This window comes from Lupinus angustifolius, chromosome LG05 (assembly GCF_001865875.1).
Source record: "Lupinus angustifolius cultivar Tanjil chromosome LG05, LupAngTanjil_v1.0, whole genome shotgun sequence".
In the NCBI taxonomy this organism is placed as follows: domain Eukaryota; kingdom Viridiplantae; phylum Streptophyta; class Magnoliopsida; order Fabales; family Fabaceae; genus Lupinus; species Lupinus angustifolius.
In genome coordinates, this window is record NC_032013.1 from 7,356,186 (window position 1) to 7,380,499 (window position 24,314).

General features: G+C 34.8%; 2 protein-coding genes across 2 annotated transcripts; both read right to left on the reverse strand.

Annotated features, from left to right (window-relative positions):
- On the reverse strand, nucleotides 3,059-5,198 carry LOC109347604 (pentatricopeptide repeat-containing protein At2g22410, mitochondrial-like). Its single transcript, XM_019587537.1, has one exon. It carries the CDS (start codon nucleotides 5,185-5,187, stop codon nucleotides 3,265-3,267), a length of 1,923 nt encoding a protein of 640 aa, XP_019443082.1. The 5' UTR covers nucleotides 5,188-5,198; the 3' UTR covers nucleotides 3,059-3,264.
- On the reverse strand, nucleotides 17,529-24,069 carry LOC109347605 (alpha carbonic anhydrase 7). Its single transcript, XM_019587538.1, has 7 exons — nucleotides 23,863-24,069; nucleotides 23,382-23,599; nucleotides 21,322-21,428; nucleotides 18,878-18,989; nucleotides 18,303-18,467; nucleotides 18,079-18,132; nucleotides 17,529-17,764 (listed from the first exon to the last, which is right to left on the reverse strand). The coding sequence occupies exons 1-7, from the start codon at nucleotides 23,960-23,962 to the stop codon at nucleotides 17,678-17,680; spliced, it is 843 nt and encodes a 280-aa protein (XP_019443083.1). The 5' UTR covers nucleotides 23,963-24,069; the 3' UTR covers nucleotides 17,529-17,677.

Sequence of the window (24,314 nt, forward strand, 5' to 3'; positions counted from 1 at the left end):
TATTGTTTTCCCTTAGGATCACGAATACGCGGTTGAGCTAGCACTTCGTACTAGCTCTGATACCACTTGTTAGGTATCAGTGGTTAAAATACACCTAGAAGGGGGGGGTGTTGATTAGGTGTAGCGGTTAGAATATCCGCTTTTCGAAAACAACACTTAATGCTGAATTAACCCCAGATTAATCGATTAAATGAATAGAGATAATCGATTAACGCAATTGACTTAATCGATTAAAACAGAACAGCAAGCTCAAACAAATTCGATTTCTTGTACGACAATTAACCGATATTGAAATGAATACACAGAGCTTACAATTTTATCAGAGTATTAACAGTATAGCAAATATACAGAATATAGCAATTAATTCTACTATACAAGTTAACCGATTAAATGCAATAAAGAGAGAAAGAGAGAAAGAAAAAATCCTGCAACACGATTTTTATCCTGGTTCGTTTGCGTGTCTACTTGCAAACTACATCCAGGCCTCCCGGCTGATCTGTGAGATTTTCTTCACTATAATTGAAACAATGTTTTACAAGCACTTCTTCCAATTACAACACTTAGACATTCACAAGAAAATAAAGAACCTTATTCTATGGTTTGACTCCCTTCCTACCGACAAAGAAAACCTTTCTTTCGGCGTAGCCCCAGCCAAGAACCTTGTTCTTTCTTATCAAGAACTCTAAGCAAAATGAAGATACAACTCAATGTCTTAGGTGGTACGAGACCTCGAGATTCCCAATGTTACAACGATTTTTCACAACAAAACTATAGAGTAAACTTAAGCAATTACAAAGCTCATCATATCTAACAAATAAGATTTTACTCTAAACACCTAACACGATCTCATGTAATATGACAATGTATTAGTTGAAAAACAGAATTTACAGAATGCAAAAACTTCACAAAAGCATCAAAGAATGCATGAACATGAGAGATGAAATGATGAGAAATATATCATGATGAGAAATATATCAAGATATGACATGAAAATGCAGTTTATAAAGAATCAGTTCTACAGCCCAGTTAATCGATTAAGACATTGATTCATACATGTTTAACACTAAGTTTATGTTATGCACTTGATTCATACATGTTTAACACTAAGTTTATGCCTAGGATGCACAGATACATGTATTTATGTGATGCATGAACATATTATGAATGACATATCTCAAAGATGAAATGATTTAAAGTTTTATGCATATGAGACATGTGTTAAGGTTACCTAAGCCTTAGACTCAACCTAAACTAGTGTCTAGTCTAAGTCTAGTACCAATCAAAAGACTTAAGCATGTTGATTTGTTGATGATCTTCAAGCTCTTATTAGCACAAGTTGTCCTCATCAAAACCATGACATATAATGAGAGAGCTTTCCAAAGTGCTCCTCTTGACATGCGCACTTTCAAATATTACATTAATACAAATCAAAATTTAAAACTCTAATACCAATTCCAACTTTCATTCCATTTTGTCTAATTATTGCAGAGGGTCCGTCTCAACCCGATAGTAATGTTGCTTGTCTTGTGACCTAAAAGTCATTGGTTCAAATATTGAAAACAATCTGTTTGGATGTGAGTGTAAAGCTGTGTACATCTGTCCTCCCAAGACAAAATTGAAAAACAAAATCAGCAACATATATGGTCAACATGTTGACATACATCCTTAATCCATTAAGATAATAAAAATGTGTTCATGTTCCATAACAATTATAACAAAAAAAAATAGTAAAAATAGTGAAAACCTATAATGTTAAACATCAAGTTTATGAAAGAATATGGAGGTCACTGCAATAATAAAAATGAATAACAAATACCATGAATAATAAAGACACAAGGTAGAAGCCTTCTCATATATGCTATATAAAAGTCATTCACACAAAAGCACCATCACCATTTCAATTTGACTATGTATGATTTAATAATTATAAAACAAGCACAGGCAAGCCTTAATCCCATTAGGTGGAGCCATCTACATGGATCAAACACCATAATGGTCTATCATGAATCATGTCCATTGATAGAGCGTTGGTTTCCAAATCATTTTTAATAGTTTCGCCTATGGTTTTTTTGGGCTCCTTATACCTTATGAATTGGACATTTGGACCAACTTCTATTTAATCTGCTCTCCTTATTAGCGTTTCTATCTGTCTCCTCCTCATATTCCAAACAACTTAAGGTGAGACTCTACCATCTTTTCTACGATAGGAGCTATCCAACTTTCTCTCCAATGCATTCATTCATAATCTTATCTAGTCTAGTTTGTTCATTCATCCAATACAACATTACCATCTCTGCTACATTGAGTTTATTATCTTGTTTTACCGTCCAACACTCGTTCCATACAACATTGAACGCCTTATAGCTAGGCAGTAAAAGTTTCCCTTAAGCTTGAGTTACACACTTCTCCATTTCATCCATCCCACTTAAATCCTATAGTTTATACCCCTTCTATTTCCCCTCCGATAGTACATATAGCTTAATGAAAATTAGACAATCCTAAAAGCTCAAAAATTCACAAGAATTTACAAGACACCTCAAGTAAATAAATACATTTGCAAGGAAGCGGGGCACAAGGAAAATGTATCTAATACATAACCATGAACAAAATCACCTATGAGGATGCATCAAGTTACACAGAAAACTGATCATACAATGTTTAACCCAAAATCCTGAAGTTTCATGAGAAGAATCAGTATTGGAACAGTGTAGCAAAATTGCAATAAATATTGGAAGCTACTAAACCTCTCCATTTTGGTTTTTCACTCGCTTCCTCTCCTTCCTACGGAAAGAATAATCAGAAACACAAAGAAATAGAGAAATAGAAAAGGGATTTTTTATGCAGAGAAATAGAAAAGGTTTTCTTTTTCAGATGCTCTATGAAAAGAACGACGGAAGAAATGAAAATACCTGTGGTTGCAGGCAGTGTGAAGATGAGATGCAGATTCCAATTGCTTCACCTTCAATGTGACTGAAGAAATGAATGAGAAGCAGGAATGTTGAGAAGCATGGGGACTGAGAACATTTTTTCAAAGGGGGTAAACGTTTGGGGTCTTTCGACATTTTAAAATTTAGTGTACAGAACAAAATTTTGTCACCTGGTTTAGCAGCAGACAAAAAAATGTGACTTTTGTGTGGTTCCACAAGTAGTGTTTTGTCCAGTAAACATCAATGACGTTTTCTTTGTTGTGCAATATTCATACATCTTGGCAAATCAAACACACCTGAAATCTTTCTCCATTTAATCTAGATCAAGCACCATTTTTTATGCACTGATAACATGTCCAATAGATTTCAGTATCCTACTAATGTCCCAGAGCATCATCTCAGTGGCTTTGGCTTCTGGATGAGAATTGTCACCTGCCAGAAACTTGTGAAGAACTCCATTCGTTTCTACATAGCTCCAACCAGGTGGCTTTCGGATGCCAACATTATCTATTGCTTCCCTCACACTTGCAGCTTCGTCATGCTGGTCAATGTCAGCTAGCAAATTAGACATCATCACATAACGTGCTCCATGATCATGCTCCACTGTAAGGAGCTCTTTGCTGGCAATCTTAGCCAAGTCAATGTCTCCATGTATCTTGCAAGCACTTAACAATGCTCTCAGTACAACAGCATTTGCCTTAAATGGCATGGCCAGAATTAAACGATATGCTTCATCCAGACAACCTGCTCTTCCAAGAAGATCAACCATACATCCATAATGCTCCATTTGAGGACTAATCCCATAGACAGTTAACATAGATTCAAACAGCTTCTTACCATCATCAACAAGACCACTATGACCACAAGCACATAAAAGTGCTACAAATGTAATTTCATCTGGTCGTAATCCTAATATCTCCATTTCTTTAAATAAACTAATAGCAGATTCACCACGGCCATGATGAGCAAGACCAGAGATAATGGAATTATAGAGGAAAGTAGTTTTTAAATAATCACTTGTTTTACAAAATATATCCAAAGCAGAGTCTATGCTTCCACACTTAGCATACATATCAACAGCAGCAGAAATGAATCCCCCATTTTGGTCACAGGGCCAATTCTTACCAGCATACTTGTGATGAATTCTTCTTCCCGACTCAAGTGCACCTAATCGTGCACAAGCAGAAAGAGCAGCAATCACAGCAACCACATCCGGTTCCATCCCCAAGTCCTCCAACTTCAAAAACAATTCCAATGCTTCCTCGAAATGCCCGGCGCAAGAGTAACCATTAATCATCGCTGTCCAAGAAACCACATCTCTTTCCTCCATTTGGTCAAAAATTCGTCTAGCAACATCAACTTCTCCGCATCGAGCATATGCACTCATGACAGAAGTCCAAGCTGCAACATCACTCTTCCCAATTCTAATCCCACTCATCAAAACTCTCTTTGCCATCTCCAAGCACCCACATTTTGCATACATATCAACGAGTGCATTCATCAACAAAGCATTGGAACCTAAAGAATCAAGTTTCTTGTACGCCAAGCAATGCACCTTCTTCCCAGTCTCACAATCTTCCAACGACGAACAAGCAGACAACAAAGCAACAAACGTATACCCATCGGGCTCAACACAAAACCTTCTCATCTCTCCAAAAAGCCTCATCGAACAACTCACCAAACCCGCTTCCACAAACCCATTAATCAAAGTGTTATACGAAACCAAATCTCTCACAGGACTTCCATCAAACACCTTGCTCGCATTCCGCGTGTCCCCAAAAACACAATACAAATTTAACAGAGAGTTCATAACAAAGACATCTGACTCAAGCCCATTTTTCACCACATGGCAATGAACCTGAATGCCAAGTTTGAGACTGAACAAACGCACACATGATTTGAGCAAGTATGGGAAAGTGAAGCTATCAGGATATGTTGGAGATGCAAGCATTGATTTGTAAAAAGAGAGCGCGTGATGAGGCGCGTGAGACTGAGAGTGGGCTTTGATCATGGCGTTGTATAGGAAAAGGTCTGGGGTGGTGATTTGGGAGAAGAGAAGGGAAGAATGGGGCAACGCGCTTGAGGAGTTTGAGAAAGCGAAGAAGGAGATGAGTGGGGTTATGAGGAATGGGTCGTGGTGAATTCCGTTAACTACGGTTTGAGCGTGGATTTGAAGGGCTTGTTTGATTGTTTTGCATGATGTTAAAAGTGATTTCAATGATTGGTTTGATAGTACCAGGTTAGTCATGTTTGCCTGCATCACCTAACTAATGCTCAACATTTTCTTTTTGTTAGAGAAGATATAGATATAGATTATGCTAACCAAGTAAGATTTCTCTCCGTAATGGAGAGGTAAGTACTGCACAAAATAAAGCAAAATAAAAAAAATAATTGTATCCTTTTGTTTACACTTGTAATGATACTTTTATTCTAAAACTAAGTGTAAAAAATCATTTCTCTTTCTAGTAATGGAGAGGTTCCCTACTCATGCTAACAAGTGTTCTAATTACAAACATTTTCTTGATGCCTCAAATATATAATGTTTAATATATGAGGTGGAGTAGAGTCCTTTCCGGAGAGGAGAGTGCTTCCGTTTAGATTTAAGGGTAGATTGTTTTCTTACTATAAATAAATAGATACAACTTGTGTGGTTTTTTTGTTTTCTTTTTCATAGCATCATCCTCTCCAAGCATCTGGTGAGTTGTGATTTTTTGTAATTGTTTCAAATTATCTTTTTTTTGGTACATTGGAAATTAAAAAAACCAGAAAGAAAAAAGAACTACATCATAGGAGCAATATCCAATTGCAAGATAGGAAGCATTCTTGGAGGCGGAAAGTCTCAAACTCTCAAATTCTCCTCTAAGCCTAAACTAAGTTTAGATAGAAAACCTGCCATCAAATTTTCTTCTCTAAAGATGTGTTGGAGTCGAACCTAAAATATATATGATTATCCTTTATGTTCCTTCATTAGTTAATGTGATATGCCCATGATATTGGATAACTTTTACTTCAAAACTCAAATTGCTCAACGACAGATGCTATTATCATTAATTTTCCTATTTCCTTCTATTTAATTCATCTCATCAATCAAAAGTATTTTATTATAGTGATAAACTATGTACAGGCTAAGACCCACTCATATTCCATTGGATGTTGAGGTTCGGGTTCCATAAAGCATCTTTAGCCGCATTGAAATCATCAAGGATACACCAGAAAGCATCCCCGATGTCAATTCACAGATTACACAACTTCACCCATAAATTCTTCTATTGAGACAACTAACTCGGCAAGGAAATATTAACTACACAGTTTATTTGATGTGGAGGTTTAGGTTTCTTATCTCTTGAAGGAAGTGGGTCAGATTTTGCTTTTTCTCAACAACTATGTCGATCCTAGTGAATGGAAGCCCTATTGAGCAATTTTCTGGGTCCAGATGTGTCTGAAAAGGAGATCAAATGACGCTTTTTCTATTTTTCTTTGTGGCAGAAGGCTTCTCTAGTCTTATCTGTTCAGTTGGGGGTGTTGGGTTGTTTGAGGTGTACAATCTTGGTGGAAGTGATGTAGAAGTGTCTAACTTGCAATATGTAGATGACACAATCATGGTGTGCAAGCCAACTATAGAGAACCTTTGGTGTATAAGGAGCATCCTTCGTTGCTTTGAATTAGTTTCTGATCTAAAGGTGAATTCGAAGAAAAGTTCCATTTTTTGTGTGAAGGTCAACACTTGTTTTCTTTATTCAGCCTCTCAACTCATGTCTTGTAGTGTTGGTTGTTTTCCTTTCTCTTATCTTGGTTTTCCTTTGGGGGCAAGTCCTAACAGATTTTCTACTTGGATCTCGGTTATTGATGCAGTTGCTAAATATTGGCTTCTTGAAAGTGTAGATTTATTTCTTTTGGTGGTAGGGTGACTAATATCCCTATATAACTTTTGTCTCTCTTCAAAGCTCCTAAGAAAGTTATTTTTAGTAGAATCAAAATGTAAAGAAGATTGTTGTGGGCTAATAGGCAAGGTGGTAGACGTATTGCTCGGTAGAGGTATTGCTTGGAATGAGGTGGGAAAGGTAGAGGAAATGGTTGGGATTGGTTAGGATTGTTTTTTCTCAAATGTGTGGAAGACTCTCGGTGATGGTAGGTCTACCCTATTTTGGATAGATGTGTCTGATGGAAATCTTTGCCTAAAAGGTTACTACTCGAGACTTTTCTTGATAGCAGCAGATGATAAGGCTCATGTTTTAGATTGTGGACCTTGGTTGGATGGCAAGTGGGGTTGGAAGGTGCCTTCGAGGAAGAACATGTTCGTATAGGAGGAGTCAAAGTTAGATTTGTAGAACAATATTTCACCGTTTATCTGTATTGATGTGGTCGCAAATAGTTGGAATTGGAAGTTGGCTTCGTCAGGGGTGTATAAGGTAAAATTAGCTTAAGTTGCAATTCTAAATTCTATGTCGTCTATATTGTTTCTTTACTAAAGAAGGTGTGGATTATGTGCTCTTCGTTGAAAGTTTGTTGTTTTTTTTGGAAAATGTTTATGGGAAGATAGCAACGAAGTTGGAGCTTCATGAGAGAATGGTCATTCTATAAGAAGCATATGTGGTTTGTATCTTCTGCTCCCTTCATTATGAATCGGTGGACAACCTTTTTTCATATAAGTTTGCAGTAACGTCTTAGCTAAGTTTTTATTCCTAGTTAGGAACTCCAATTCTCCTTCACACTACTTGTATAGCCTTGTTTAAGTTGCATCTAAGCCTTTATAGAAAGGCCAAATGGTCTCAAATGTGGTTGATATTGTGGTTCTCTATAGTGTAGTCTCTTTGGCTCATGAGAAATTATGTTATTTTTTGGGGAAAGGCTTTTAGTGTGATCCAGTTTTTGAATCAAATTTAGGTCTAGTCGTGGCTTTGGCTCTCTCCTTATTCCGGGGCTAATTACATTTCATTTACGAATTGGTGAATGGATCCTTGGGCTTGTATTGTAGATTCTAGATTAGATCGTCATCTTGGTTCTCGTTCGGTTTGATTTCAAAACTATTGCGCCTACTTTGGTGCCTGGTATATTGGAAGTGTTTTTTTCTTGTCTTCTATTATTGGTTCTTGGAAAATTGGAAGTATATTTTAGTCTGTTGTTTTTTTCCTGATGTTTCTAGTTTGCTAAAGTTTTTATTATTGTCCTATTTTTTCTACAGGTTTAAATGTTCTGCTGCCATTTATGTTTTGTTGTTTTATGTTTCTGTAATTTCTTCTTTGTTTTATGTTGTTTTGCTTTCTTTGTTTTATATGTAATGGGTAGCACCCCTTGCGCTTACTTAATTCATGTTCTCTTTGCTTAGCAAAAGAAAATTACTATTTGATGGGGCAATTTGTTCAAAGTAGAGAATCTTATACTTGTTGGGACCCATAGGGCTCTATAATCGTTTCCATGCTATTCCCTGCTTAATTACAATAAAAAATCAGGTAAAGTTCATTGGTGAAATCTAGCAAAGACACTCATATGTGTTTGGGTGCACTCTCTCACCCGGTTATAGGCTTTTGTCCTTTGACTAAACTGCTCATTATTCAACCTATTCAGTCTATGTTTGAATCAACATCCATATCACCAAACAGTCAAACCTCAGAATCCTAATCATTCACAATCACAGAGTCTTATCCTAAAATTTTATTCACATGTTTCTAGCACAACACAATTGAATAACAATAAACACATTTAACCATACATATTTTCATTGACTACACATTTGTTACTAAACATGAAACAAACAACATACAAACAACAAAACACATGATAATTACTCCTACATCCTACACATACATCCTAAACATTGGTCCTAAACATACATCCTAAACAATCCTACACATACGTTCTAAACATTGAAACATAAACAACAACAAAATAGGGGAACCATTTTCTGCCCATAGGCTCATCAGAGTATGAAATCCATATTATCATCTTCATGACCATCGACCGTAGCTCCATCTCAAGTGGTTCTAGAAGGTCCCGCCTCCTCCGCAAAGATAGGCCTGACCCTAGGCCAAGGGAACTGCTGAGTAAAGGTATCCGTGGAACCCCAAAATTGGTTTCCTGGAACCATAGACTGGAATGCAGCAAACATCCCTTGGTGATGAAACACCTGCCCCTGATGGATCATCTCATTTTGGAGCTCAAGGTGCTCCATATGCAATCGTATCCAAGTGAGCTGATCTTGAATGTGCAGCTCCTGAGGTGGTGTCGAGTGAGGCATATGCGGTTGCTGAGGTAGGAATGGTGGTTGTTGAGGTGGAGATGACTACTTCTGAGGTGCCTGTGGCTAGTTAGACACGTCACCCTGCTGAGGACCAGACTCCTCTTTGCAGTTCTGACTGATGTAATGCAAGGTGATCGGGAGTTTGATCTTCTGAGTTCTGTTAACCTGAACCCGTTTCTTAGAATAGAGTTTGGTGATCAAGGATGGGAATCCCAAAGATCTATTCTTTCTAGTTCTGACTACGGTCTGGTACATTTCCCGCACAATGATCTTAGCCACATCAATCGTTATACCCTTCAAGATTGCATAGATGAGATGACAATTAGCGAGGGGTAGAGATGAAATGTGACTGTTTGGAATCACGTTGTGGAGCAGAAATTCATCCATACCTGAGCCAAAGTGGTCATATGCTTCCTATAGATCCTGAGGGGTTGTCCATCGGTGTTGTATGACCTTCCAGCCACACCCAATAGAGGAACAGTGCCTCTGTTAGTGAACGCACCCTTGATTGCAACATCATAATACTAGCACAAGCCCCCTCCTGTGCCTCAAATAGGTTTTTCAGCAAGTCATTGACAGTGTCTCTGTCGAACAGGATGGTCTCCCCCCTGACCCAAGACTTGTAGGTAAATTCTTCCCCCTCTAGTGGACAATGTCTCAGTTGGGGTGGCCAATGCCCACCATTTCAACTCAGTCAGGGGTGTTGTGAAAACGAGATATTCATTTGTTTCCATTTCTACTCTCCTTCCAAGAATGAAAACCCAGTTGAGGAAAAGGGTGTATCACTCTTGTTTCCCCTTCTTTTTTAATGTAGTGCGGTCAAACTCTGATGGAGCCTGTGAAGTTGATGCTCCTCTCAACTTCTTAGGAGGAGGGGGGTTCTTTTGAGCTAGTGTTTTTCCCTCCTGCAATACAGCAAAACCACACAATCAGTGACATTACCAACAACAACCACTCATGTTCTATCCAGTACAACCATTCTATTACATCAACTATAAACACATTGAACATTATAATCACTAATGAGTGTCACAGTTATGAACTAAACTGGGGTTTCCCCCTTAGAAAACCAGATTCTCTTGGTGATGACACTCATGATTCCACAACACAATGCAATGCAAAGCAATAAGAATGTAGCATAAAGAGCGCCTAATCTATCCTAAATGTGCTTAAAACAAATTAAACTTTACACAATGCACAAATAAGAAGATAATAAAGTCAAGAATGCACTTGCACTTGTCTGCTCATGATGCAATGGTGGAGTGTGTGAACTAGATGATGCAGAAGATGTGATTCAAACTCTTGGAGAGGGCATAAGCTATGAGTTTCTCCGGGAATGAACCCAACACCCCCCCTTTTTAAAACGAAACTCGTGCCCTCTCGCCCAGGCAAGGGATTCTTGCTTGGGCGAGCCACTCAGATTTGATGGGTTTGTCATCCTCGCTTGGCGAGGCTTTGTCGCCTAGGTGACCAAAAGACAGAAAGCAACCAATTAATTGTCACATGAGCGAGGGACTTGGTACTGAAAGGTCACCTTTCTCGCCTAGGCGAGGGATCACTACAAGTGACGGAGATACTCGAGTTAAATAACGGAAAATCAAATATTTTAAAACTGTATCTAAAATTACTAGAAAAGTGGAAACAAGACCAGATATAATTTGATAATTTTGAGCAAAGCCAAAATCATTATAGACAGAACCAATCATTAGTTCCCAACCATGGGTCGAATGGAATCCTATACATAAATCAGTTAATAAGATAATCGAAAAATCTTTTATTGTGTCACTTAAGTTATATAAGAATTCTTGAAAATGTCCTTCTCCTCGCTTGGGCGAGGTGTGCCTCGCCTGGGCAACAATTGCCCAGAAATTCCTCTTTTTTTAAAACACAGATTACAAACTAAGCAATCAAGAAAATAATGCTGGATTGCCTTCCAGTTAGCGCTTGTTTATTGTCATTAGCTCGATGCCTGTTCTATTAAGCATCTGATAAGTTGATGGTTATGGTGAGCTGCTCGACGTCACCAACCAAGTAAGGTTTTACCCTCTGGCCATTGACCACCCAGCTTCTCTGAGACGCCATGTCTTGCAATTCGATCGCTTCATGCTATTTAACTTCCTTAATTAGGAAGGATCCTGACCATTTAGACCTTAGTTTACCCAGAAATAACTTCATCGGGAATTGAACAACAACACACTCTAACCCAGCCGGAAGTCTTTTTGACGGGTCTTCAGGTCAAGATACAACTTGACCTTTTCTTTGTATAATTTGGAGCATTCATAAGAGTAAGTCTCATCTCCCCCAAATGTTGTAACTGAGGCTTCCTTTGGTCACTTGCTGCCTTAGGATCCAAATTGAAGAACTTGAGGGCCTAGAATGCCTTATGCTCAAGCTCTACAGGCAAATGACATGCCTTCCCATATACCAGTTGAAAAGGGGATAATCTAGTGGGTGCTTTGAATGTTGTTCGGTAGGCTCATAGTGCATCATCCAATCAAAGAGACTAATCCTTCTTTGTAGTTAACAATGTTTTTTTTCATAATTCTCTTGATCTCTCGATTGGACACCTCCGCTTGTCCATTTGTTTGCGAATGATAAGGTGATGCTACCTTGTGTCAGACCCTGTAGTGTTGTAGGACCTTCTCCAATTGTGAATTGCATAAATGTGATCCTCCATCACTAATAAGTACCCGAGGTGTGCCAAACCGACTGAATATGTTCCTCCTAAAAAACTTGATCATGGTCTTAGCATCATCCTTTTGTGAAGCTACGACCTCTACCCATTTGGACACATAATCCACCGCCACCAGAATGTATACTTGTGAGTGAAAGTGCAAAATGTCAAGTATAGCACTATTAGATTGCCTATGTTTTGATGAAGACAAGGATTTAGTGAAAGCTTGAAGATGACTCAACAAATCAACATGCCATAGACTCAAGGGTTTCATATCTAGACTAGGTTCCTTAAAAGAGTCATTTTTAGAGTCTTAGATGTGTGCCTTAGATATTGAGTCTAGGTTAGGTAAACCTAGATGCAATTCTCACAAGCCTTAAAAATAATCAATTCATTTACATGAGACAGGACATCTAGACTATTATATGTTCATGCATTAATCATACATGTTACTTGTGCATCTCAGGCATAATATATTGGTAAAGCATGTATAAGCATAACATATAGGTAGTTTACCATTTAATCATCTATCATCTAGATGAAAAATATGCTAGTTAATCGATTAAGGCCTTCCTTAATCGATTAACGTGAATTCGGTTTTAACAGATAACTGAAAACCTGAAAACAGTTATTCTCAACAGCCCGTTAATCGATTAAAAGACTACTTAATTGATTAACTAGGTTTTAGAAAGGTTTTCTATATAAACTGTGTTTTTAGGTCATGCACCATACATCATATCATTCATTTTTAGAATCCTAGTTGCATATTTTTCGTGCTTAATTGTGTCATATAGGTAGAAGAAATGCATTGTGAGATAGTGAGAGATAGTATCATGCTTAGGGTTTAATTGTCATCTAATTGCATATGATTAATGTGTTAAACATTGTTATCTTTTCTTGCATTTCTTTAGAAGAATTTTAGTGTAGAAATTGTATGTTTCTGCATATCAATGAAGTCATACATATTCATGTTAACTTTTGAGTTTTGTATAGGATTTTTAGCTGAGTTTCAATTATAATTTTTTGAGCTACATTGTGCTTTATAATACTCTGTTTTTGTACTGTTTTTGTGTTGTAATAAGGGAAGTCGTCTCTTGATGTCTTACCACCTAAGAGATTCAGTGAGTCTTGACCAAGACTTAGTGGTCTTGAGTTTAGAACGTTTTCTTGGTTGGGGCTAGATCATAAGAAAGGTTTTCTTAGGCTGTTAGAATAGTCAAACCAAGAAAGTGGTTTGCTGGATTTAAGAAGGGAGCGTCTAAGTGTTTGTATTGAAAGTTTGCATGGAACAGTACATTCGTTTCAATATTAGTGAAGAAAATCTCTCGAGATCAGAAGGAGATGCCTGGATGTAGTTTCCAAGTCGACCTGCAAACAAACCAGGATAAAATTCCTTATTGCAGACATTTTCTATCCCTAATTTCTTTGCATTTCTAGTTGTATTATTGCCTATTTTTAGTTGATATTGTGGATACTGTAAATTTGCTATATCGAGTTTAATTATGTTCAAATATATTTGCTTTATCTGTTTTTGAATATTGGTGAGTGGCATGTACAATAAGCCATTATGCAACTTGTTGTTTTCTGTGAGTTAATTGATTAAGAAAGGGTGTTAATCAGTTAACTAGGGCTTTTCCAAAATAGGGCTTCAATGCAAAAAGCGGTAATTGTTAACCGCGACACCTATTCAAACTCTCCCTTCTAGGCGTGTTCTGTCCACTGGTACCTAACAGTGGGCATGATGGTGGAAATGGCCCCATGAAGTCAATCCCCTAGTAATCAAACACCTCAATTTCCTGAATGTTGGTCAATGGCTTTTCATTCCTCTTGGAGATCTCGCCTGATCTTTGGCTTTTATCACACTGATGTGCATAATGATGTGCATCCTTGAATATAGAAGGCCAATAGAAGCTAGATTCGAGGACTTTTGTAGTTGTCCTTTCTCCATTAAAGTGCCCTCCGTATGGCAAACTGTGACAGTGCCATAGGATGCTCTTAGCCTTTTCTTTAGAACACACCTCAATAATCCTTCCAACCTAGTCTTAAAAAGATGAGGGTCGTCCCACACATACTGACGAGAATCTTGCAAGAACCTTTTCTTTTGGTGCCAAGTCAACTCTTCGGGAATTACCCGTGTAGCTTTAAAGTTAGCCATGTCAGAAAACCATGGCCTTTTCCTGAATAAAGAGAAGCTTCTCATCAAGAAACTCCTCCACCACCTTTGACTCTCTCACTGTTACCTCTTGATTGACTAGTCTCGACAGATGATATGCTATACAATTTTCGCTCCCCCTTTTATCCTTGATAACCAAGTCGAATTCCTGCAATAACAAAATCTAGTGCAACAATATCGGCTTGGAATCCGATTTGGTTAGCAGATATTTAATGGCAGCATGATCAATGAAAATTATAACTTTAGAGCCAATCAAATAAGATCTAAATTTTTCCAAGGCATACACTATAGCTAGTAATTCTTTTTCAGTTGTGGCATAGTTAACTTGTACCTCATTTAATACTTTACTAGCATGGTGTATAACATGGAAAACTTTAGTCTTTCGCTGTCCTAGTACCGCGCCAACGACATAGTCACTAGCATCACACATAAGTTGAAAATCAAGATGCTAGTCGGGTGCTACTATAACAGGAGCAGAAATCAATTTTTATTTCAAAGATTCAAAAGATTTTGCACACTCAACATCAAAATGAAAAACAATCTCCTTGTTAAGAAGATTACTGAGTAGTTTTAAAATTTTAGAAAAATCTTTGATAAACCTTCTATAGAAACCTGCATGTCCAAGAAAACTCCGAATTCCATTGACATTAAGTGGTGGTGGAAGGTCCTTCATGACCTCAATCTTCACCTTGTCAACTTCGATACCCCGAGAAGAGATCTTGTGCCCTAAGACCACTCCCTCAGTCACCATGAAGTGACACTTCTCCCACTTGTAGAACGATGTCGAAATTTTCCAAACAACTCTCAAATGACGACCCGAATACCGAGAAGTCATCCATAAACACCTCAATGCACTGCTCCTCAAGATCATAAAAATAGCTAACATGCACCTTTCGAATGTTGTTGGTGCATTGCACAGTCCAAATGACATATTCCTGTATGTGAAGACACCAAAAGGATAAGTGAAAGTTGTTTTTTCCTAGTCTTGGGGATCCACAATTATTTGATTATAGCCAGAATATCCATCCAGGAAGCAGTAAAATGCTTGTCCATCCAATCTCTCAATCATTTGGTCCATGTCTGGTAGAAGAAAGTGATCTTTGCGAGTAGCATGGTTCAGTTTCCGATAATCAATGCACATACGCCATCCAGTGACTTTTCTGGTCGGGATTAATTCATCCTTATCATTCTTAACCATACTCATACCCCCCCCCCCCCCTTCTTTGGGACCACCTAAACTGGACTCACCCACTTGCTATCAGATATGAGATAAATCATCCCAACATCTAATAGTTTGATCACTTCCTTCTTCATTACTTCCTTCATAGTGGGATTAAGATGCCTCTGAGGTTGCACCACCAATTTGTAATTCTCTTCCATATGGATCTTATGCATGCAATAGGAAGGACTGATTCCATGCAAATCAGCACGTGTCCACCCTATCGCCCCTGCATTATTCTTCAGCACCCGAATTAATAATTGTTCTTCTTCACATGAAAGGGCGCTGCTGATGATTATCAATTTATGCCCTTCTTCTTCTAAGAATACATACTTCAATGTCTTCTCTTTACACACCTTTGGAGCCTCAGATCTCTTCTCTTTGCCCAACTTGCGGGGTGCATCCAACTCTGTTAAACATGTTTTGATCATCTTATCCTCCTCCATACTATTTCCTTCTAGGTCTCCCCTCAATACCTTCTCTAAGGGACTACTCCTATTCAAGTGAATATCATCGGCTTGAATAAGTCCTCAATTACATCATCCCGAAAGTAGTGTTGCTTGTCCCTCAGATGCTGCATAGCTTCAAAAACATTAAAATTGACATCTTGGTCTTCAACTCTTACCTTCAACTTTTCGGCATCAACAACAATAATAACTCGAGCAGTCTTCATGAAGGGTCTGCCCAAAATAAGAGGAACCTCCTTATCCTCCTCAATATCCATGATGATAAAATCCACAGAAAAAACTAACCCATCTACCTTTACCAAAACATCCTTTTCAACATATAAAGGGACACCAAATTAATGCTGGCACCCAGATCAAGCAGTGCCTTTCCCACAGATAATTCACCAACAGTGACCGGACTAATGAAGCTTCCTGGATCTTTAGTCTCTTCAAACACCTTATACTCACACATGCGCAAGGGGATTTTTTTTTGTTGGATAGTATGAACATAAATCAAATTCAGAAATAGTAGTTAAGCAATGTAACATAACGGCTAAATCCCGTTGGTTCATTTGTTCACAACTCAATCATCGGTTTCAAAAGATTATTTTCAGATTCTAACCATTAACTTTCGAATTTGTTGAGAATCAATTAACTAAGTGATAATCAATTAAAAGTTTCAAAACCTAAGCATAGATAAACAGTAATATATTTTTCTTAGCAAATTTAATTATTTATTATTCATCAAAATATGAAGAAAAAATTATGAGATTAATAAATTGGTTCTAAAAAGATATCTAAATTTCAAACAAATCACCATGCTTCCAACAAGTTAATCATTTGCATATAATTTGTATAATGTAATGTCATTATCAGACAAGTTATTTATTATGCACCAAACATCATATAAAAGATAAGAACTTATCTTATTCATATTATATAATGCTCTTATCTCACTCTTATCTTATCCTTATCACATCCAATCCTCCAAACAAGCAGTTAAAGTTCGTTTGCTTTAGCATGAAATTTTTTGAACCAATTAGTATTTTCTGATCTTTATCATAGTTAGAAGTTAATTGTAACTCTTCTATTTTAACATTGTATTTGCCTATAAATGGAAAATCATTTGCACATGTACTGTCAAGTAAATACGACGGAAAAAGAAGAAAATGCGTTCGAAGTATTTCCTTCTCTATTTTAGATATCTTGTGCGGGTTACAAATATCTTCTTCTTCCCCACTTAACAAAAACATAAGTGAGAATAAATGTGACACAATTTCACTAATCAAGTCATACTTGAATCTTGTTCTAGCAATCTTTGTTTCTTAATTTTCTCGTCCTTAAATACAATGTAAGAGGCCGAATTGTAAGACAGCAGAACAAGACAGATATGTAACTTTAGAAGTGATTATGGGAATGTCTTTTAGTTGAAAATATCTACACTCTCAAAAATTATTACTTTATATCTCATTGATTATAATTAGTTATAAAATTAACTTTAAATTAGTAAAAAAAGATTAGAGTAAATACACATTTTAATTAATCTCTCATATTTTTTAACTTATCAATTTGGTCCCTCAAAATTTGGAAAACCTAAAATAGTCTCAAAAAATTTCAAATGTAACTCAAATTAGTCTTTTTAGGGTAAAAATAGTTTTATCAGGTATTGTAAAATATGCTAAAATATATTGATTTGACTCACATTTTAAATTGTTGAGAACTATCTTTAGTTTTTTAATTTTTGAGTGACTAAATTGATAAATTCAAAAAATATAATAGACAAAAATGTATATTTACTCAAAAATTTAATAATATTTATCTCATCAAACACAACAATTTCACAAAATACATAACGAAAGAGGAAGAGGACTTTGCAAAATCCATGTGCTTTTGATGTTTAGCATGTACTACTATAGAATCATAATACGAGCAACCATTAATCAATGAATTTTTAAGAAAACAAATACAGGAAGCATATTGCTGCAAAATAAAAAGTGTCATTAATTTACTTTTTTGTGTTTTGGGTCATATAGTTGTATCCCACGTAGATTCAGGGGTTGAATAGGTCTGGCATTCTTCTCTGCATGCTGACATAGAGTATTACATAAGTAACAATTGATTAGATTGATTATTAACCCAAAAAAATAATTAGACAAGGTTCAAAGAAGATTAGGTTTACCCTGTTTATTTCTTTATTTTTTTAAAATAAATAATTGGTCAAAGGTAATCAATTTGATAATGTAATTATTAAGATTAATACTTGTTGAAATGGATAACTATGTGCCCCGAAAATGATTCTTACCAAAAAGTAAAAGAACATTCTTAGTAATACTTAAAAAAATTGATAGTTCATACTTTATGTTTATTTTGATTGTTCATTTTATCGAACTAAAATACTTACATCGTGGACTGCCTCTCTTAATAATTTGACTTGCTTCCTTGATACACTCCTTATCTGACCATTATGAAGGAAGTTTAAAGTTTCAGGTAAACTAGTAATCACTATAATCACATGGCAAAGAAGAAAATATAAAGATGCTTTTAGAAATATTCTACTTCTTTTTCTAAATATATTTTTCTTTATTAGAATATATGTGAATTATGCATAATATTATTGGGTTGTACCTTTTTGTTTATGGACCAAATAACACCTTCAGTGCAAGGAGGGACAGTGAGGGAGCCCAAGTATCTGTAGTACTTCTTGCCGCCCAGCTTGATTTCTGAGGGATCAATCATACCTGTGTTCTGTTCTGCTTTTTCATCCACCATGGATTCAATGTATTTTGAGAACTGATATCGTTGAAACGGACATAAACATTAACATCAACAAATATTGTTGTCCAATCAGACTTGCAAATAACTTTGGTTCACATTCTTAATCAAACCACTAATTGAACCATTTTGGATCCCAAAAATTCTTGTCCACAGGTTAAACTAGATTAACTTTAAATAACTTCCAGAAACAGAAAGTTAATCGAATAATTCACTTAAAATTTAAAAAAATAGAAACACAATAATCGAAAACATTACTTTAATATAAATATACATCATTATTAATTATAAATAATTACACATGTATTCCTAGAATTAGATAATATATTATCTGGTTTGATAGAATGATTAAACATTATATGAAATTCAGTTTGATGTGGAGGGACTTAATAATATTGGTTAGAACTACAAAAGGAATAAAAGATTACCTTGGAGAGGATAGGATCGGGCCTACCAATCTTAAACAAAAGTCCAATAACAGCGATCCTGTTCTTCAGGTTTGTCTTGCTTTCATGAACCATGTGGAGCTCAAGGTCATACCTAAAGTTTCACGCTTTTCATTAATTTATAATATTTCACATTTCTTATAAGAATAGACATTGAATTTTTTTTAAAATCTGTATTGTAGATAATAGAGTGACAATTTAAGAAATTGTACAAAAAGAATATGAAGCTTTTCTTTTATTAGTTATTAGCGTGTTGACATGCACTGTTAACCCGTTTTTTATTGTTTATAATGTATAGTCCTATAAATATAAATGTAGTAATTTGTGTTAATTAGATATTGTAATTTGTAGGTGAATATATTTGATTGAGGTAATTGTTCAATTTTATTTTTAAAAATTGTATAAAAAAATATAGTGACAATGTAAGAAATTGTACAAAAAAAATATATGAAACTTTTCTCTTATTAGTTATTATATTACTTAGAACTTTATGAAAAAAGTACAATTATTATGATGAATTAGTACGAAATATGATAAACGAGTTAAACGTGTAAATAACCTCATCAAAAAGAAATATTTACAAAATTTCCGCCAAATATTAGCACTTATTTGGTTTGTGTGGTATATCGATATTTGAATTTTAATTCACTCCAGTGAAGCAGTTGTTATTATGAAAAAATGAGAATAATTAATATAAATTATTATATCTTATTTGAATATCAAAATTAAAAAGTAAATGTACAAGGCTTTACAAGTAATCATATAATTATTAAATAAATTTTAATCATTCATGTTTGTTTGGCATAAATTTATTGTTCTAATAATTTTTATACCACAATTATTTTTATTTTAGTCACTTCAAATCCATATTAACCAGAATTCTCATATATACTTCCTATTATTGAAGAAATTAGTAGTTTGTTAGTATAATATTGCGTTGCCATATTTTTCCATTATTAATCATTTATATTTTTATCAAACATCATATTTTTATTATCTCTATGAAATTGTACATACCATTATTATTAATAATACTTTTTGTATATCCTATCTTAAAAAAATACTTTACTAATATTAATCTATAATGATAAAATTATTGAATTAAAATATGTGAGCTGACGCACAACTATGCATATCAAAAAGCCAAAATATATAATATTTTAATAAACTTTATTAAAATTAGAGTAAATACTTACTTTAATGTTTGATTATTATAATTTTTTTTATATATCAATTTGATTTCCAAAAAAATAAAAAACTAAACTTGTACTTAGATGGTGAATTTGAATCAAATTAGTAAATATTTTTAATTTTTTCAGTTTTCTAAGCAAGCAAAATGATAGGAACAAAATATGTCTTTAATGTTGAAAATATTATAGCATATATATATATATATAAACAAACTTGACTCACTCTATCATAAACAAGGAAAGCATATCTTTTCTCATAAAATGTATGACTCCATGTGTCACTTTGTTATGGTTAGTCCAAAAATACTTATGTATAAATATTTTAATTTTAAATATGTTTTTCAACTAATCATAATGTAATATACTTTATGTAACAAAAGATATAATCTAATAAATAAGATAAGAAAAAAATAAATGTGGAAGTGTTGGACCAGACTGTGACCGGGGAGCCTCTAACCACCGGGGAGTTCCATTATTACATGGGTATGAGAAGAGTATAGAGTCACAAGTGAGACACCACGTCTTGAACCAAAACCTTAAGGCATTAGTTCCATGGGTATTTCTATAAACTCTTTCACTCCTCCCGCATATCCAATGTGAGACTTCATACTTGAATAAATCCAACAATCTCCCCCTCAAGTGTGGGTACCACACACTTTCCGGTCCGCTCCCCCTTGAGTCCACCATGTCCCAGCCGAACCATCGGCTCTGATACCACTTGTTGGACCAGACTGCGACCGGGGAGTTTCCAACCACCGGGGAGTTCCATTGTTACATGGGTATGGGAAGAGTGAAGAGTCACAAGTGAGACACCACGTCTTGAACCAAAACCTTAAGGCATTCATATCCAATGTGAGACTTCACACTTGAATAAACCCAACAATCTCCCCCTCAAATGTGGGCACCACACACTTTCCGGTCCGCTCCCCTTGAGTCCACCATGTCCCAGCCGAACCATCGGCTCTGATACCACTTGTTGGACCAGACTGCGACCGGGGAGCCTCCAACCACCGGGGAGTTCCATTGTTACATGGGTATGGGAAGAGTGAAGAGTCACAAGTGAGACACCACGTCTTGAACCAAAACCTTAAGGCATGTGTTCCATGGGTATTTCCTTCTTATAAACTCTTTCATTCCTCCCCGCATATCCAATGTGAGACTTCGTACTTGAATAAACTCAACAGGAAAATATGCTCTAATAAATAAGATAGGAAAAAATAAATGTGGAAGATATACATCCTGCCATTGATGGTATGTTCGGAAGGTGAGTGCCAGTGGCATTGACGAAGAAAGTACTCTGTGCCGTTGATGTTTATTGATCCTGCGTCTTCCTTCCATTTCAGCTGCACCCATTACATACACATATAGAATTATGGACATAGATTTCAAATTTGAATCATGCAAGTTCAAAACAATTAGTATCATTTGAATAAAAAATATCTTGTTCGTATAATTACTTAACAAAAAATTTAAAATGGATGATAATATTTGAATACTTTATAGAAGATTGGGTATAGATGTTAAAATAAATTTTGTATCATATTTCATATGCTGGTCTGAGTATGCAATACAACTAGGTGTTAATATATGTCGGAAATGGAATAAATATATCATAAATCAATTAGAGAAATGCTGAAATTGAATTTAAATAATTTTTTGTTATTCTTATCTATTAGGATTGAGCTTAAGGAATCAAAAATAGAAAAGTAAAATATTGAAATAAGTAAAATGTGATTTACTTAGTTTCTCAATACAGCATATTATTTTATGACATTTTACACAAAATCATTTAAACACTAATAAATAGAGAATAAAATATTACCTCATAACATAAAATGAGATAAATTATTTTCTGTAGTTACTAAAGTTATGTATGTCTACTATTTTTTAAATTTTTATAAATATTATATTGTCAAAAATAATTAAATAAGATACATATCATAAATTTATAATATTTTTTTCTTTACTAAATATTTAAGTCTTAATCCGGACGAAACCCCGTGTCTTAAGTACTGATAATAATAATACTAGATGAGTGCCAACCACGTAAGATTAAGATAAGAGGAAAAATATATACAGTAATAACTTATGAATTTCATACATTATCAATATATCATATATCATTCATCTTTAATTATTATTAACACTTTAAAGAAATATTTTAAAATTAATAATGAATAATGTAATAACCATATATAAATCTCTATATAGACATTATATAAATGTTACTTTCTTAAAATAAACCTATGTAATTGGAGTGCATACAAAATAAAAAGAGTGCATAGCCCGGAAGATTCTTCCACACCCAGTTTCTTCGAAAAAACAAAAGCTAATATGAGCTGTGATTTTTTTTGGTACATAAAAAAAAATGATTTCCAGATTGGACCACACGATTATCAATGAGCTGTTACAATAACGTCCTTTTCTTTTTAATTCCAAAGCACAATAGTAAAATCAAACTTTTCAACCATGTATCTGTTTAAGGCTTTTAGGCACTCTCAATTAAAAGTCGTTTCGAAGTGCTTTTAGAAGAAATATGCTAGTAAATATATTTTATGCCATAAGATTATTACATAATGTGAGTTGTCAAATTCAGTTCAATACCCATATACAATGGAGCATGGTTAAGAAAACCTGACTCGATGGGCTGGTTCAACCGAAAACTGTGCATTGGCCCCATATTAATAGGGTACAACAAGTATGATGGTAAAAAATAGGCTGAAACTATGCCAATCAATTTTCAATTAAATCATATAGGTCATGCAAGTTAATTTTTATTTAAAATACAAATTTTTGTATGAAATTGCTTAAACTTTATTATTGTGGCTGATCAAACATATTATCATTACCTTTTATTATACTTCTAAATTATGGTCTATCATCAAGTAAAATCACACGTTTTATTTTAATAAATTACTCAAATAAAATTATTTATCACTTTCTTTATTAGTTTTTTACTAATATGTTGTTGAATTAATAAACCATTAATTGAATCACTATATCATACCCTTAAGCAATTTGATAACTAATATACACGAAAATATAAGCATGTATCACAAAAAGAATTAGTATTAGGATATCCTAAGTTAAAACATAAACAATTTTTCAAATAATCCCTTCTCCCATATATGTTTTAATTTGCACATATTATTTCAAAATCTTTTGATATTTTTAGCATTTAAATTTATACTTTATTTTTCAATTATACTATTTATTAAATTTTCTCTCATGTTTATATACTTCTTCCTAATTATTTTTGGAATGGAAAGAGTAACATTTTTTTCTGGATTACTTACAGCAATATCATGGCCTCTGTTGGTAATAGAAGCATTTTGAGCCTTATAGTTCTTCTTCAACTTCCCTAAACCTGAAACCACTCTCACATTATGCCTTGACAAATCAATTGGAGATTGCATTTTCCCATTTTTACATGCTCCCCATTCCTTCTTCAAATCACCCCAATGTAATGGCCCCTTCTCGCTCCGTTTTATGTAATCAAACTCTGTCTCGTTCTCTACGTAAACACACATTATATATTCAAAACACTTCACACAATCAAATCCAAAAAGAATAGGAATCACTTGTCCTAAACGGTGTCCAATTCTCTACCTAGACCAATTACATATTGATATATGAATAAAATAAAATTTTAAAAAACAAAAAGTAATAAAAAATAATATTCTAATTGATTCAAACAGTAAATAAGGTAACATTTGGAATAGATGATCTCTATCTAAACCACAAACCATGAAATTCTCAAAAGGAGAAAGGCCTTACCAACTTCTTGTGCTGTTGTCCATGTTGTTGAATGGAGAAAGAAGACTACAAGTAATACTAAGTCTGGAAGGAACATTGTGAGTCTGGTTTGATACTCCATGTTAATTTGAGGCTGAGAAATCAAGTTTGGGGGCTTGAAACTTTGAGTTAATAAAGCAGCAGAATGATGGAGAAGTGCTTTTAGATTTGGTGAGGGAAAAGGGAAACTTCCTGGTTCATATAAATTCAGTTATAATTTATTAAAAACAGTTTTAATATTCTGACAATTCAATTAATTTATTTTATTTATTAGGGACAGTTATTTTCACAAATATATATTATGTATGTTTCATTAAATATATAATAGTTTTTTTGGGGTACTATTTAGAGTATCTTTTACCCTATAAATAAGAAACCGATATTTTCTAGGATTTGTGGTTATCACTCTTAACCAGTATCACTCACACGAGTTG